This window comes from Rhinatrema bivittatum, chromosome 6 (assembly GCF_901001135.1).
Source record: "Rhinatrema bivittatum chromosome 6, aRhiBiv1.1, whole genome shotgun sequence".
NCBI lineage: Eukaryota > Metazoa > Chordata > Amphibia > Gymnophiona > Rhinatrematidae > Rhinatrema > Rhinatrema bivittatum.
This window is the reverse complement of record NC_042620.1, coordinates 255,814,134-255,831,900: the sequence shown is the minus strand read 5'-3', so window position 1 is coordinate 255,831,900 and position 17,767 is coordinate 255,814,134. Positions and strand designations below refer to the sequence as shown.

General features: G+C 43.5%; 1 protein-coding gene across 1 annotated transcript in view; it reads left to right on the top strand.

The window, feature by feature from the left end:
* LOC115094137 (tryptase-like) overlaps positions 1 to 16,337 on the top strand; it is a 72,088-nt gene extending 55,751 nt beyond the window's left edge. The window contains exon 6 of the mRNA XM_029606879.1: positions 14,176 to 16,337. Coding sequence (XP_029462739.1) covers positions 14,176 to 14,331 — 156 coding nt within the window. The 3' untranslated portion in view covers positions 14,332 to 16,337. The remainder of the gene's footprint in view (positions 1 to 14,175) is intronic.
* The last annotated feature ends 1,430 nt before the right edge of the window (positions 16,338 to 17,767 follow it).

Genomic DNA, 17,767 nt, shown 5'->3' with positions numbered 1-17,767 from the left:
ATCATTTTTGAAAGGCAATGTGCACAAAAATGTTCTTTTGTGCAGCTTTTCTAAGCTGACTAAATTTGTGTGCTATGAGCCATTTTAATACAAATAACAGGATTTCTTGTGCGTACTATCAGGCTGATGCAATATTGGTGCACGTTACATGGGCGTCATGATTGAGCGCCCACTCTCTTAATGTGCGCCAATCCCCTTCCCATGGGTGTCCGATTTAATATTTAAATCGGTTGCCACGGTAAAAACGCACTAGGAAAAATTTTGCATCCCTAGCACCTCCTCGGCATTGGGTGCCCAGGAAAGGGCTGTCAGCGGGTTAAAGAAAACAGACACTCAATATTACGAGCGTCCGTTTTCCTAACCTGTGACAGCCAAGGGTTAGAAAAATGGACGCTTGTTAATTGAGTGTCCCTTTTCATAAGAACATAAGATCTGCCATACTGGGTCAGACCAAGAGTCCATCAAGCCCAGTATCCTGTGTCCAATAGTAGCCAACCAAGCCAAAAGTATCTGGTAACTACCCAAACATTAAGGGGTAGATTTTCAAAAGCCTGCGTGTGCGTCCATGTGTATGCGGTTCCAATGAGCGCACATGGACTCGGAAATTTTATAACATGCGCACATGCAGTCTCACCATGGAGCAATACAGAGGCATTATGTCATTTACCATTTTATTAGCCATTCCCTTCCTAATAATTCCTTATTTTGACCGCCACAGCACACTGAGCTGACTACTTCAATGTGTTATCAACTATGACACCTAGATCTTTTTCCAGGGTGGTAACTCCTAATGTGGAAACTAACATCGTGTAACCACAGTAAGGGTTATTTTTCCCTATATGCATCACCTTGTACTTGTCCACATTAAATTTCATCTGCTATTTGGACACCCAATCTTCCAGTCTCACAAGGTCTTCCTGCAATTTATCACAATCCGTTTGAGATTTAACTACTCTGCATAATTTTGTGTCGTCCACAAATTAATCACCTCACTCAACGTGCCCCTTTCCAGATCATTTATAAATATATTAAAAAGCACTGGTCCAAGTACAGATCCCTGCTGCATTATACTGTTTACCTTTTTCCACTGTGAAAACAGACCATTTAATCCTACTCTCTATTTCCTGTCTTTTAACCAGCTTGCAATCCACAAAAGGACATTGCCTCCTATACCATGACTTTTTAGTTTTCTTAGAGGCCTCTCATGAGGGACTTTGTCAAACACCTTCTGAAAATCCAAATACACCATATCTACCTGTTCACCTTTGTCTACATGTTTATTTACCTCTTCATAACAATGTCGAAGATTTGTGAGGCAAGACTTCCCTTGGGTATATTCATGCTGGCTATGTACCATTAAGCCATGTTTATCTAAATGTTCTGTGATTTTATTCTTTATAACAGTTTCCATGATTTTTCCCAGCACTGAAATCAGGCTCACCGGTATATAGTTTTCTGGATCTTCCCCGGAACCTTTTAAATATCTGGGTTACATTGGCCACCTTCCAGTCTTCAGGTACAATGGACGATTTTAATGATAGATTACAAATTTTTACTATTAGGTCTGAAATTTCATTTTTTAGTTCTTTCACAACCCTGGGTTATATACCATCCAGTCATGGTGATTTCATACTCTTCAGTTTGTCAATCTGGCCTATTTCATCTTCCAGGTTCACCATAATTTGGTTTAGTTCATCTGAGTCATCATCCTTGAAAATCTTCTCGGGAAAGTGTGTCTCTCCAACATCCTCTTCAGTAAACACCGAAGCACAAAATATGTTCAACCAGTTTGTGGAGCGTGGCTATCCAAAAAGGGTGGTCAAAAAAGCTCTAAAAAGAGCGTTATACACTAACCGGGACTGGTTGTTTTTACCAGCCACCAGCTCAGAGGATGAGACAAATAATTGTATTTTACCTTTTTCTATCATGGGAGAGCGACATTGGTCAGCATTAGCGCTGACAGATTTGTTACACAGTTCGCTGCGCTTTACTTTTAGGCGCGGCAAAAATTTGTGGCCCATTTGGTCCATACAGCCTCATTTCCCTCTGATGGTTCTTCTGATTTTTCTGACATTCCTGTGACTCATGGCCCGTGTGGTCACTGCACCATGTGCAGCCATACGGAAACTGTCTCGGTCTTTATACACCCCATCACTGGGCGCCCCTTTAAACTCTGTTCTGCATCGGACTGTTTGACGAAAGGTGTGGTGTATATTGTTAAATGCCCATGTCCTCTGCTCTATGTGGGCAAGACGACGCGCATGTTGAAGACCTGCATGATAGAACACTGTTCTAATATTCGCCTACATAGAGTAGATGAGCCCTTGGTGTCCCATTGGGTTGAATGTGGCCATGCCATCTCTGATCTCTCCTTCACGGTTATCGAGGTAGTGCGCCGCCCCCTTAGGGGGGGTGACTTCCCCGAGATCCTGGGCTGGAGGGAACAGAGATGGATTTTTATTCTAGACACGGTTTTCCCTAAAGGCCTTAATAGAGAGATTGAGTGGAATCTTTTCTATTGAATCCCGGGTTCACTGTTTGGATCCGCCGAGACCTGCTGGTTTTGACAGTTCTCGCGAGAGCTGCCGCGTTCGCGCCTTTTTTCCATGTTTAAATGGCTTACATCTGTGAGAGCCTGCGCGCTCCGGGTATTACTTTAAAGGTATGTACACGATTTTGTTGGATTACTATGTGTAGCCTGTTTCCACCAATTTTATATGATTTATATTTCTTTTATACCATAGATTCAATGTACCCATGGTCCCTCCCGATGCAGCCTAGTGTAACATGGGACCGTGTCGGGGGACCGGATTAATGTTGTGTATTTGAGCTCACGGAGTTGCCTGTATAAACACTGATATTCCCTTACATTTGGAAATTATCATTAAAGAACACCATCGAATTTGTGGTGGTTATAAAATTTATCCTGCACCAGTGTGTCTTGATACTTGCTTATGTGCAAGGTTTTGCTTCTTCTTTATTTGGACTAGTTAATTGAAATCTCCCATTATTACTGCACAATTTGGTTAGTTTCCCTAATTTCTCTTAGCATTTCACTGTCTGTCTCATCATTTTGGCCAGGTGGACAGTAGTACAGTCCTATCACTACACTCCTCAATACACAAGGGATTTCTACCCATAAAGATTCAATGGTGCATTTAGTCTCTTGCAGGATCTCTTGCCATCCTGAACATAAAGCATCATCCTGCCACCAAATTGCTCCTCTCTATCATTGTGAAATAATGTGTACCCTGGTATAGCACTATCCCATTGGTTATCCTCCTTCCTCCATGTCTCTGAGATGCCAATTAAATATATATCGTCATTCACTGCTATACACTCTTAACTCTAGATCTTATGTCTTAGACTTCTTGCATTAGCATACAAACATTTCAAAGTGTGTTTTTTGTTTGTATTAACATTATGCTTTTCAGTTATCTGACTGCTAGAACAATTTATTTTTATTTTTTTTTAGTGTTCTTTTTTATTCCTCCGACTTAATATCACCATGATATTAAGTCGGAGGAACTACAGAAAAGAATTATTTTCTGCTTTTCTGTAAATCTTTTATGCTCTGGAGCAGGTGCTAATTTTGGAGGGTAAAAATGTGCGTGCCGGGCACACATTTTTTTTTTTGCATCAGGGGGAAATAGCTAATAGCCTCATCAACAAGAATTTACAGGTGATGAGCTATTAGCTACCTGCTCAGTTGGACGCACAATTTGGACCCACTAACCCCCTTCTTGCATCGGGGGTTATGGATGCGGGTCCAATCGCGTGTTAAGCCGTGTGCTGTGGCCAGCGCACGGTATTGCATTGGCCTGTATGTTTGGCCATATGTGCAGGATTTGTGACCTGTGTGTGCATGTACACGTGCACAGCTTAGAGGTAACAGTGAACATGACATCACAGAAAGATGTGCACCATTGTATCTTGGTCAGTCTTACACTTGGAGCAGATATCAGATGTGACGAGACCCTTTTTTATAATGTTTTACAGCATTAATATGACATTGATGACTTATTTAAATTGCATTTCCTTCAACCCAGCATCTACAAATAGCCGATGAGCCTCTGCAAGCTATTTTTGAACCCTTGTTTTTATCTCCTGTATCAGCTCTTTCTACCAGAAATTTGCCTTTTCTGCTAGCACTTCCTGTGTTATTGTTTGCATAATTTATACCAAGATAGTATGGAATTTTTACCACCACCACCTGCTTGTTCCATTTCTAACTCCAATCCTCTTTCCTCTTTAATCTTTAATCTTTGCAGCACTGATGTTTAGGGTCTTTACATAATATCTAAGCTGAAAAAAAGCAAAGCTTTTGAGGGATATTATATTCTAACTGAAGCTGACTGAAGCTATACATAAGCACAGCTTCATTAACAGTGAAATCTTTTATACTCCTCAGTCTTTTTAAGTTGCATTCCAAGAAAAGCAAGTTTGCTTACCATAAACGGTGTTTCAGTAGATAGCAGGATGAATTAGCTATGCTGTCTGGGAGCGTCTCACGACCGATCAGTAGGCAGACTTTTCTCAGTTAGTACAGAGTTTTGAACTCTGTACGGCTGCGCAGTGAGCTTCCTGCGTGATTGCCTTGTTACCTCAGTCTCTTGTAGCCAAGCGAGATGTACGTGGAAAAGTTTTGGTAGAATCTGTAGACTGTCTAGGGAGGTGGAAAGGGATCGCATGGCTAATTCATCCTGCTATCTACGGAAACACCGTTTACAGTAAGCAAACTTGCTTTTTCCCGTCAATAGGAGGGCTGAAATAGCCATGCTGTCTGGGAGTCCCAAGCTCCCAGGTTGTGTCCATATAATATGTTTTATGAGTTGAAGACACTATCCTTCAATAAAGGTAGACAGTCTTATTCAGTATTTAGGGTTTCCAGAACTGCCGAACCCAGAGCTGCATCGGAAGATGCTTGCTGTCCGATTCAGTAGTGAGATGTGAAGGTATGAAGAGAAGACCAAGTTGCTGCTTTGCAGATATCTAGCAGTGGAACCCTTTTTAAATGTGCAACAGATGCTGCTGTTGCGCGTATCTGGTGTGCTTTAGGTTTGTTGCTCAAAACAAGAGAACATTTATCGTAGCAGAATTCAATGCATTGGGACAACCAACTAGTAATGGTTCTTTTTGATACAGGCTGGTTTGGATTATTTGGGTTAAAGGAGAGGAACAGTTGAGATGGTCTTCCTTGAGATTGAATCCTTTGTTTGTAATAAGCTAACACTCTTTTACAATCTAAAGAGTGCAGAAGCTTATCTCGGTCATTATGATGAGGTTTAGGTTTGAAAATTGGCAATGTAATTGACTGGTTTATGTGGAAAGCCGATACTACTTTAGGAAGGAAAGTAGGATGAGGCCGAAGAGTGACTTTATCATGGTAAAATTCTAAATAAGGAGAATAGTGAACCAAGACTTTTAGCTCACTTACTCTCTGTGCTGATGTGACGGCTACTAGAAATACCGTTTTCCATGTTAGGGATTTTATGTGGCATGAGTCTAATGGCTCGAAAGGAGGCAGCATTACTCTATTACTCTATAGCAGTACTATATTGAGATTCCATGGTATAGGTGGTTTTGACACCGATGGCCTTAGATGCAGCATGCCCCGCATGAATCTGGAGATTAATGGATGGTTGGAAATGGGAAGTCCATTATGAGAGTGGTGGAAAGCTGCAATAGTGTTAACATGAACACGAACTGAAGCCAGCGCTAAACCAGCAAGGTAGAGTGTATGAAGATACTCTAGGAGTTGCGTGGTTGTTGATGAGAAAGGGTCTAAGCCTTTGTGGTTTGCACCATTCTGTGTAACGATGCTACTTTCCTGCATAGTTACGTCTAGTTGAAGGCTTCCTAGAAGCAATGAGAATATCTTCAAATTGAGCTGGCAGTTCCAGGTGGTTTAATAATTGCCTTTCAACCTCCAAGCTGTCAGGTGGAGGGAATGATGCATTTGATGAAGGAGGGACCCCCCTTCCTGAGTCAACAGATGTGGATGGTTCTCCAGTGGAATTGGTGGGCAAATGGATAATCGCATGAGATACGGATACCAAGGCTGCCTTGGCCATTCTGGAGCTATGAGGATCATATCCACTGTGTCTCAGATACATTTTTTAATCGTCCTTGATATTAGCGGAATGGGAGGGTAAGCGTATAGCAAGCCCTCTGTCCATGGGATGAGAAAGGCATCTGGAGCATGACAAAGTTTGCTCAGGTAAATGAAGCAAAATACTTGTGTTTGACAGTTGTTCTCTGTGGCAAAGAGATCTATTATCGGGTTGCCCCAGCATTGAAAGATTCTGGTTGCTACTTCCCGATTCAAAGTCCATTCGTGTGGATGAAATATTCTGCTGAGGCGATCCGCCGTGACATTGTCTAAACCTGGAAGGTAAGTGGCTTGCATCAAAACTTCATTTGCTATTGCCCATGTCAGTATTCGAAGTGTTTCTCGACAGGGGATCCATGAGCCTGACCCTCCTTCCTTGTTTATGTAGAACATGGCAATTTGGTTGCCTGTGTATACCATGAAATGCTTGCCCTGAACTTAAGGGGAGAAGGTTTGAAGAGCCTTTCAAATGGCTCGAAGTTCCAGAAGGTTGATCTGGTGTGTGCTCTCTTGTGCAGACCAGAAACCTTGAGTCTTTAGGTTGCTCAGGTGAGCTCCCCAGCCCCTTCTGTATGCATCTTCTGTAAGCATAAGTGTTAGTTGATGGAGAGGTAACCTGAAAGGTGCTCCCAGGGTCAAGTTGTTGGTGTGTTTCCACTATCGAATGTCGATGCGCATTTGAGTGGTAAGTTGTATCCTGGTTGAGAGGGGTTGAAAGTATTGAGACTATTGATTCTTTAGTCCCCATTGTAGGTGGCACATATGTAGTCTCGTATAGGGAACTACATGTATAGCTGCCGCCATATGACCCATAGCTGGAGGACTTGACGTGCCGATGTATGTGATCGGTTGCATAGACGTCAAGCTAGTGAGGATAGAGTTTGAATCCTGTCCTGTGGGAGGTATGCTCTCTGTTGTGTTGTATTGATGAGCGATCCAATGAACTGAAATGTTTGGGTCAGTTGTAGTTTGGACTTTTCGTAATTGAATATGAAGCCCAGTGTCTGAAGACAGTTGATTGTTTGGAATGTGTGAGTTCGTAGAGTAGCCTGATTTGAGGCTACTAAAAGCCAGTCATCCAGATAAGGAAAAATCTGGATTGACAGTTGTCTGAGGTGAGCCACCACTACCGCTAAACATTTTGTGAACACTCTTGGGGCTGAAGACAGGCCAAAGGGTAGAACCTTGTATTGATAGTGGCTGTTCTGAGCTTGAAAGCAAAGGTATTGCCAGGAAGAAGGGTGCATGGGAATATGGGAGTACGCATCCTTCAAGTCTATGGAACATAGCCAGTCGTTGGGTTGTAGGAGGGAAAGAATAGTCTTTAGAGACATCATTTTGAATGTGTTTGTTGAGATTCCATAAGTCTAAGATGGGTCAAAGACTTCCGGACTTTTTTGTAATGAGAAAATAATGGGAGTAGAATCCCTGATTTTCCCGTGACATTGGAATTCTTTGAATGGATTTCTGGCTTTGTAGATTTTGTAACTGTTATTGAAGGTACAGTGAATGGGTTGATGTACTCCGGGGGGAGGGAATATGAGGGAGACATGGGAGTGTTACAAAATTTATTCAGTAGCCCTCCCTTATGATGTTCAGCACCCAAGCATCTGAAGTAGTCGCCTCCCAATTGGCATAAAATAGTTGAAGGCGACCTCCTATGTATGGTGGTGGAGGTGGCTCAGGATAGCTCAAAAAGATGAAGTCTGTTTTTGAGGAGGTGCTGGTGTTTGCTTTTGTGGTCTTTGTTGATGAGGTCATCCACGGGACTGATGAGTCTGAGGTTGGTATCTTTGGTGGGAATAATTCTGCGATCGATAGGTATTCTATGCTTTAAAGGGTGCCCTTGAGTAGGACTTCTTCCTGAACGAAGGGTACATTTTTCTGGATGAGGTATGGGGATCTGTTGGAGATGTGAGTGACAGTACAGTGGTACTCTGTTCTTTAAGAAGAGTAATGGTTTCCCCAAACTTTTCACCAAAAAGATTGTCTCCTAGACACGGTATGTCCACTAACTTATCGTGAACGTCCTTCTCTAATTGCGCTCGCTCTCAACCATGCCATTCATCTTGCTGCTATAGCCGTAGCCGAAGACCTTGCAGAAGACTCAAAAGACTCATATACAGACCGAAGAAGATGGCGAAGCCCTTCTTCCATGTCTGTAAAAGGTTGTGGTAGGGTATTATCAGAGGCTAAACATAAGGGACGTAATCTCTGAAGACATTCAAAAAAATACTGGATTATGTAAAACTGATGGTGTTGAATTTTTGTTGCTAACATGGAGGAATGGTATACCTTACAGCCGAAGTCGTCCATAGATTTATGGTCTTTTCCTGGTGGTGAATTGGCATGAAGTTTTGACCTTTTTGCCTTTGATAGTGAGATTCCACTACTATTGAGTTGTGTGGTAGTTGTGTGGAATCATAAATTGTGGAATTACGCATATGGTACTTTAAGTCCGTTTTCCTCGATGTGGCTGCGGTGGTAAAAGATTTGTCCCACATTTACGAAGAACTGTATCCAGCACTGTATGTGGTAGTAGAGCTGTTGGATCTGGAGGCATTTCGAATATTTTCAGTATTCCTAAAACCTCCGACCTAGGATCAGGGATCTTTCCTGTCTCAATATTTAAAAGAGAGCCTACTTTCTCGATGAACTTTGCGTAGGACAAGTCTTCGGGAGGGGAATAAGGTTCCGGGAGACCTTCTGGAGAGTCAGATGGGAATCCTGTAGATGAACCAGGCGACGATGTCCATGGAGAGTCTGGTCGATCTGGGATTGGAGATGGTGCTGACGGCTGAGACGGAAGGAGTGGAGTTGGTGATGCAGATGGCGAAGGCTGAGATGGCACAAGTGGAGGCTGAGGATGTGCCGTGTTCGGATCTTGGAAAAAAGTATTTAATGCCTGCGAAATTTGTAACATCGCTTTAGATGTGAGCGGTTGTGAAGGTCCTGGAAAACGATCTGGTCCTGAAGGCATTGCTGCTATGAGTGCGTCTTGAGGAAGCAGGCCTGACTTATGGAGAAGACGAGGGGATTGTGGTCTGCTAAGAGAAGATCCATCAGAATCAGAACCTTCGCTAGAAGTGACAGAGTCATTGATAGAGACTAGTTCCACATGCTGGTCAGAATCTGTCTCACTAGGTTTTGAAGATGTTATATGCTTAGTGTTTTGTGACTTTTTAAGATATTCCTGACTTAGCAGTGTAGACCATGTCAACTGGCGTCTGTGCGTCGGAATTCGATAGCTTCGCACGTTTTGAGTCCTGATGCTTCGATGCTTCGTGTGGCATCGGCGCTGTACGCTTAGATGTGCCCTTGTGCGCCAATCTGAGCACAGATACGTTGTGCATTCCGCCGTGATTTTTGTGCCGTTGTGCGCCGATGCGTCGTGCGTGCAGCTGTGCACCGATGTTTTGAGCGCAGGTGTCTTGTGCGCGTAGCTGTGTGCTGATGCATCAGGCACCGATTTGTGCTCCAATGAGTTATGCGCCGATGCACCATGCGCACATCCTTGCACCAACGCACCGTTCTTCAAATGCTTCGGCTGATTTGCTTTTCTGAGTCCCGACTTCTTCGGTGTCGAGGAGCAGGAGCGAGTTGGTTCAGCGAACTGAAAACCAAGCAGCTCATGAGGGGATTTTTATGAAATAGGAGTTGCGGCCTCAACTCCCTTCACTGGCTCTGGTGGTATGACCGACCTAGCCAAGGCACCCTCAAGCGAAGCAGACCTCTTAGACGGTGTCTTTTTTGGTCTCTTCGACGGTCCCGGCGAAGACTGTGTGGAAGATATCTTTAACTGCGCAATTTTCTCTGCGTGCTTCCTTTGGGCCTGGGGGACATACGACTGCTCGTGGAAAAAAAGACACTGAGGTAACAAGGCAATCATGTGGGAAGCTCACCGCACAGCCATACAGAGTTCAAAACTCTGTACTAACTGAGAAAAGTACGCCTACTGACCGGTCGCGAGATGCTCCCAGACAGCATGGCTTATTCAGCCCTGCTATCGACGGGAAATAATTGAGACTTTATCCCTGGCACGGAATCCAAGTTACCAACTATAGGTTAAAAAAAAAAAAGATGTTCAGGGATCCACGCCCTACCATTTTCAAAAATATCTCCACACCAGTGCCACTGATTGAACAAATACATTCTTCTGAACAGTGGCACGCGAGGATTGATTGTTCGTAACCCATTCCCAGAAAAAACGCATTAAACATGCTACATTGTATAAGCCTAATGTCTGGAGTTTCTAGCCCCCCCCCCCCCCCCGCCCCCCGATTCCTTGTTCCTCAATAGTTTCATAAAACTTACCCTACCTCTTATCTCTCTCCAGAGGAACCTTAACAACATAGGCTTCAACAATGCCTAGTGCACTTATGCTAACTAACATGGCAGCATCTGCCGATTATACAGCAACTTTGGCAAGAGTACCATTTTAAAGAGCGTTTTCCTCCTCCCTAGAAGGGTTAATGGCTGTTCTTGCCAAAGGTTAAGTTGTGTTTTGAAATTTGCAATAGTTTCTATAAAAGTTTCTTTGTGGAGGTGAGACAATTCATTCAAGTCTATATCCCCAAATATTTCACATGTTCTAGTGCTCACTTAAAAGAGAAGGTACTTTACTAGCATGTTGCCAGTGTAGCAGAAAGCTTCGGACCTACCAACATTTCTTTTTGGGCCTGCAAATGATTCAAATTGAGAGAGATCTCTTGTTGGTTCATTTCAGAAAAGCAAAATGTTACCCACAAGCATACAAAGTTTCAATATCTGCCTCCCTATGGTGAATCCTTGAAAACACATTTGTGTTTCTCAATTGTATTTCTCTCTCCCCCCCCCCCCCCCCCCTTTAAGCTCAAACTTCCGATGTCTGCCATTAATGAGAAGCCTTACCTCTGGGGCAGAATATAGTAACTGAATCCAATCAACAAAATGGCCCTTAATTCCCATCTCACTGAATACCCAGAACATATAAATGCCATATGAATTTATTGAAAGCCTTTTCAGTGTCTAAACTGAGTATGAGCTCATGGCTGTTTCTAATTTTTCTATTGCAGAGCACAGCTTGAAAGATTTAGGTCTTTTCAGCTGTAAAACTTTACTGTATTATCACTTCTGGCAATCCCCCCACCCAAATACACCCCCTTCCCTTTTCTGAGCTGCAATGGCATATATAGGCAGCCTAAGACCTGGATGACTCTGTACTATTTAAACCCAGTGTAACTGTGCTGTTTCTTCTCTGACCTATTGGAGAGGATAAGTCTTGAAAGCTCTTAAAAGCCTGATGTGCATATTAATTAGGGGATACCCAAATATGTTGGGCTCGTGTGCGCCAAGCGGATTTTAAAAGCCAACCAGATACACATGTAAATGTTGCATGGGCATGGGCGTGGTCCGAGTGGAACACGGGCATTTCCGGGCGGATGCTGAGATGTGCGTGTAAATACTTACACGATCCGGCGCACGCCGAGGCCCCCTGCTGTGAAACTTTGCTTCGGCTATGGAGGTCGTGTGAGTTATAAAATAAAGATAAACAGGCAGATTGGAGGGGATTTAAAAGTTGGGGATAACTGGGGGGAGTGAAGGCTATCAAACCATGGGTGGGGGGGGTGGAGGACCTACCTCTTAACTGGGGACAAACTGGTAAAACTGGAAATGGCGTCAGCGCACACTCCCCAATTTATGCGGTAGAAGCAGCATTTGTGCACGCCCACTTAAAATGTGGCACATGTGCGCCTGCCAGGCTGTTTTATAACATGCGTGCAACTTATAAAATAGCTGCGTCTTTGGGCGTGGGCCAACAAAAGTGCACGCATGTGCACCTGCATGCCAGTTTGAGAGTTACCAGTTTGAGAGTGACTTAAGATAGTTCAGTTAAAAGGCATTACCTTCAGATTGTTTGTTGACCCTTAAGTCGACATATTCAAGTGGACTTACAAAGTAACCACAATTCTTAGCATAGGTAGAGAGAGCCATTGATTGCTAAGGATTTTTTTTTTCACATAAACACATTATAAAATAAAGAAAAGGAGAAAAAACGGTGTAACAGTGGAATTAGAGTGGAATGTTTCACACTTTCCCAAACTAGCAAGCAATATGGGGCGGATTTTAAAACGAGCGCGAATAGCCTACTTTTGTTTGCGCTCCAGGCGCAAACAAAAGTACGCTGGATTTTAGTAGATACGCGCGGAGCCGCGCGTATCCGCTAAAATCCTGGATCGGCGCGCGCAAGGCTATGGATTTCGTATAGCCGGCGCGCGCCGAGCCGCGCAGCCTACCCCCGTTCCCTCCAAGGCCGCTCCGAAACGGAGCGGCCTCGGAGGGAACTTTCCTTTGCCCTCCCCTCACCTTCCCCTCCCTTCCCCTACCTAACCCACCCGCCCGGCCCTGTCTAAACCCCCCCCTTACCTTTGTCGGGGGATTTACGCCTCCCGGAGGGAGAAGTAAATCCCCGCGCGCCAGCGGGCCTCCTGCGCGCCGGGCCGCGACCTGGGGGCGGGTACGGAGGGCGCGGCCATGCCCCCGGACCGCCCCGGGCCGTAGCCACGCCCCCGTACCCACCCCCAAAACGCTGCCGACACGCCCCCGAAACGCCGCGACGACCGGGCCCGCCCCCGACACGCCCCCCCTCGGAGAACCCCGGGACTTACGCGAGTCCCGGGGCTCTGCGCGCGCCGGGAGGCCTATGTAAAATAGGCTTCCCGGCGCGCAGGGCCCTGCTCACGTAAATCCGCCCGGTTTTGGGCGGATTTACGCGAGCAGGGCTCTTGAAAATCCGCCCCTATATGTTTTACTGCAGTTATCTGAATGCACAATGTTACAGATTTAAACTACAAAACTGATTATAGAGTGAGTAGAAAATATTTCTCTTTTACATAATTTACATGAATATAGTTTGAGTGAACGGCAGTTCTCCTTGTGTTTACCTGTACTGCCTAGTTATTGGGGGATGTTTTTGCTTTTACGCATATTACTTCCTCATCTCCCAGTTTTTCTGCTCCTTGTTTATTGTAACTGCTTTCACCATTTGGTCTCTCCCTTGTTTGATGTAAACCGGCATGATGTCCTGACGAATGTGAATCGTTTTTTGACGATTTAAAATATCGTCCGATATATTTTAAATCGTCAAAAATCGTTAGAGGCGATATACAATAGGAATTCCCCCGATTTATCGTCAAAAATCGTAAATCGGGGGAAGGGGGAGGGGAAGGGGGAGGGCGGGAAAACCAGCACACTAAAACAACCCTAAAACCCACCCCGACCCTTTAAAATAAATCCCCCACCCTCCCGAACCCCCCCAAAATGTCTTAAATTACCTGGGGTCCAGTGGGGGGGTCCCGGTGTGATCTTCCACTCTCGGGCCACGCACCCGTGGGCCATTGCAAAATGGCGCCGGCCATACGGCCATTGCAAGAATGCATACGGCCATATGGCCATATGGCCGTATGGCCGGCACCATTTTGCAATACAGCAAATATGATTCGAGTGCAGGAGGTCGCTTCCGGACCCCCGCTGGACTTTTGGCAAGTCTTGTGGGGGTCAGGAGGCCCCCCAAGCTGGCCAAAAGTCCCTGGGGGTCCAGCAGCAATCTCCCGCGCTCGTGACGTCGGGGGACAGGAGCCAAAATGGCGCCGGCGCCATTTCTATTGGCACCCGTGGCCCGAGAGTGGAAGATCACACCGGGACCCCCCCACTGGACCCCAGGTAATTTAAGACATTTTCAGGGGGTTCAGGAGGGTGGGAGATTTATTTTAAAGGGTCGGGGTGGGTTTTAGGGTTGTTTTAGTGTGCCGGTTTTCCCGCCCTCCCCCGATTTACACGATTTAAAAAAACAAAAACAAAACCGCGACGATCCGATTCCCTCCCCCCCCCAGCCAAAATCGATCGTTAAGACGATCGATCACACGATTCACATCTCTAATGTCGATAAAGAAAAGCCTTAAATAAATAAAATAAATGGTGAGTCTTACTCTTCACAAATACTTTGATGAGTGCAATACTTGGAGGATGTTTGCTCTGTCTGTACAGTGTCTACTAGGATTGACTTTCTCTCTCTTCTCCACCAGGGTGTCATTGGAGGACCATTGGCATGTAATATCAAGGACAAATGTAAGCTAGTGGGCATCCTGAGCTGGACCGTAGGATGTCCCCATGCCGGCCTCGGTATCTACACCAAAACTACTGCATTCTTGCAATGGATAATGTCAAATATAAGTGTCTAACAATCAGAGCACTTCCTCTGGCTCAGTCTACAAGGTCATGCCCTATGATGTTTACCTTCCCTATCAGGTACCCTATTGCAGCCTTAAGGCAGTGTTTCCTAACCCTCTCCTAGAGACACATCTAGACAGTCAAGTTTTCAGGATCACTATAATGAATATGCATAAGATAAATTTGCATATATTGAAATCCAGGGTCTGCAATTCTAACTCATGCATGTTCATTGTGGTAATCCTGAAAACTCTACTGGTTAGGTGTGCATCCAGGAGAGAGCTGGCAAATACTGGTCCAAGGAGTCAGGGGTTCAGCATCACCAAAACCTCACTATGGAATCTCACTTTACGTAGGGGAAAGGATTGCTTTTATGTACCTGACCTAGATCCACCAACTGTGCAACTGCCTCAACAAGCACAATCTTGTGACTGTAATCCATGCAGTAAACACCAGCCAAATTGACTACTGCAATTCCTTATATAATGGCCTCACGCAATTCGGTAAGAAATGTCTCCAGCTCCTTCAAAGTATGGGCGCTAGAATTTTTGTAGAAGCCAGATCAACCGGCCACATAAAACCTATATTCCAACAACTGCATTAGCTCCCAGTTGAAAGTAGGGTAACATTCAAAACTCTCTGCTTCATCTATATCTTTCCTCTCTTCCTACACACCCTCAAGAGACCTCCAAGCCTCCTAAATGGCTCCTTTCTTGTTCTCCTCTGGCATTAGCCTGATTGTCGTACCTAGACTTTGTGTTTTCAGCTGTTATGCACAAAAGTTAAAAACTGGAGTGCCACAGGGATCAGCCCTGTCTGCCACACTTTTTAATATTTACCTCCTCCCAGTATGCCACCTACTCGCAGGACTGGGAATCATACATTACATTTACGTGGATGACATACAACTATTGTAAGCCATTGACAACACAATTGAAGAAACAATAAAGTTGGCCAATATGAACCTAGACATAATCAAACAGCTACTAAACCAAATGGAGCTAGTGATAAACATTGAAAAAACAGAATTCCTACACTTTGAATGAAAAAATATAAACCCAATTCAATCACCAAAGCAATAAAAAAAATAATCAAACTGTGGAATTAGCGGTGAAAGAGCGTAATCTAGGTGTAATAATAGATCCTGAACTAAACCTGAAACAACACATATCACTGAAAATAAAGGAAGGTTACGTGAAATTAATGGTTCTCAGAAAGTTGAAACCTTTATTAACCCTGGCAAATTTCCGAACAATTTTACAGGCAATGATATTCGCAAGCACTGATTACTTTAATGCCCTGTTACTAGGATTACCTCAAGTGACCTTTAGACCGCTTCAAATATTGCAAAATTCTGCCGCCAGAATATTGACAGGAAAAAAGAAAAGAGACCACATTACAGGAACACTTTCAGAACTACACTGGCTATCTATTGAACAAAGAATACAATATAAAGCATTGTGTATAATTCATAAATTAATCCATGATGAAAAAGTGGAGTGGCTAACACAGCACTTCGTGTACATGTGCCACACAGAAATCTAAGATCGGGTAATAAGGCGCTATTAACTATTCCTTCTGTTAAATCAGCACGTCTCACTCAAGTAAGGGAGCGAGCTCTGTCTTTGGCAGGACCCGTACTGTGGAACTCAATGCCACTCGAAATTAGACTGCAGAGAAGCTTTAAACTTTTCAAAGTACGTCTAAAAACCTGGCTTTTTAAACAGGCTTTTTATAAGGAGAACAAAGAAAACAAATGAGCGCATAAGTAAGCACCAAGCAATCAGTTTTTAAAATTTTTCTCTCCTAATACATATTAGAGTGTTAAATTTATATAGGAACCATAAAGAAGTTTTTTCAACATATAAGCAAAATCAACACACAGATTTTTATATTAAAAAACATGGTACCATTCACTAATGGCACATCTATAATATGTTATCTATACCAATCAACTTTTAATACTATTTGTGCCTTTTTGTAAATTTATTTATTTATTTATTTAACAATTTTTCTATACCGACATTAAAATACACATCATGTCGGTTTACATGATAACAAAAAGGTGGAAATTACAAATAACAGGGGGGGGGGAGGGGGGAGATGGGATACTAAGAGTAACTGGGGGTCAGGAGGAGACCCCAACAAGTAGGAGGAGAGAAACGAGAGGAACAGAAACATATAAGTAACAAGGTTAACTATTGTGATGGTGAATTAACGTAACGACGGTATAGAAAAGCTTTTAAATAAATAAAAAATAAATACAAGACGTGAAACAAAGTATCTCTACCCCTACGACTTCAGCCTTGCTACTTTACTTTCAGGAAGAAAGCAGAGACTTGGCTTTTCAACCAGGCCTTCCCGGCCGAGATACCCTTTCTCCATTTCTAACCCTTTGTTATTCCAATTAGAACTTGAAATTATATCCTGATTCCCTATGTTTTCCAACTGTAAATGTTAACAGCATTGTGAATTATCTCAACTGCATTTTTGTCTATTTTGAATTGATTGTAATTCTCCTTGAGGCCATGATTGGTAAAAGGTGGAATATGAAATGCCTACTAATAAATAAATAATAAATAAGGCTTTGCATTTATTCTCCCCATTCACTGGAGAATCAGAAAGTTCTGAAACTAAATTTATGCCTGGAGAGGACAATTTTCAAAGCAATTCACATGGGTAAAAGCGGTTTTACTCATGTCAATCAGCTGTCTGAAAAATTGCCTCCTTCAGTGTGACTAAAGGTCTGGGCTTTCTCTGTGAAAATTGGTGCCAAGACGGCAGATAAAACTTAACCATAGACTTTTTACCAATGCGGGCAATTTTAAAATTGTTCCCTTAATTCTTCAATATACCTACTTCCTCTTGTTCCTTAGTAGTTACTGAATTTGTTCATTATTCCTGATCTTCCATTGCCTAATTCTGATCCTTCAGCAGCTGTCTGTTTATAAGGAATGAAATATTTAATTTGACATTTCCGCATTTATAGGGAAATTCTCTTTTCAAGGTAGAGTCCAGTCATAATTCAAAATAACCCACCCCACAACCTTTGCAAATTAAAACATAAAATCACCCATCCTCACAGATAAAACATGTAGGAGATCCATTGCTCTCAGCTTCAATGGCAGGGGGAAAAGGGGAAGTAGATTCAGACAGCAACCAACAAGAACATTTAATTTTACAGTCTGGGAAAACAAATAAGCATGGGGGTAACTTGCTGATGCAGCTGTTAATATCCTTAACCAATAAGCCTGATACTTTTGATGCAACTCCAACACTGCTCTCTGCGTCAACGGCAAGAGGTAACCAGGAATTGGACTCTTCCCTGACTTTTATGTCTGGGAAACTGATAAGTATGGGGGCGACCTGTATGGCGTGGCAGATACTACATAAGCTTGCTGGGTAGACTGGATGGACCGTTTGGTCCTTTTCTGCTATCATTTCTAA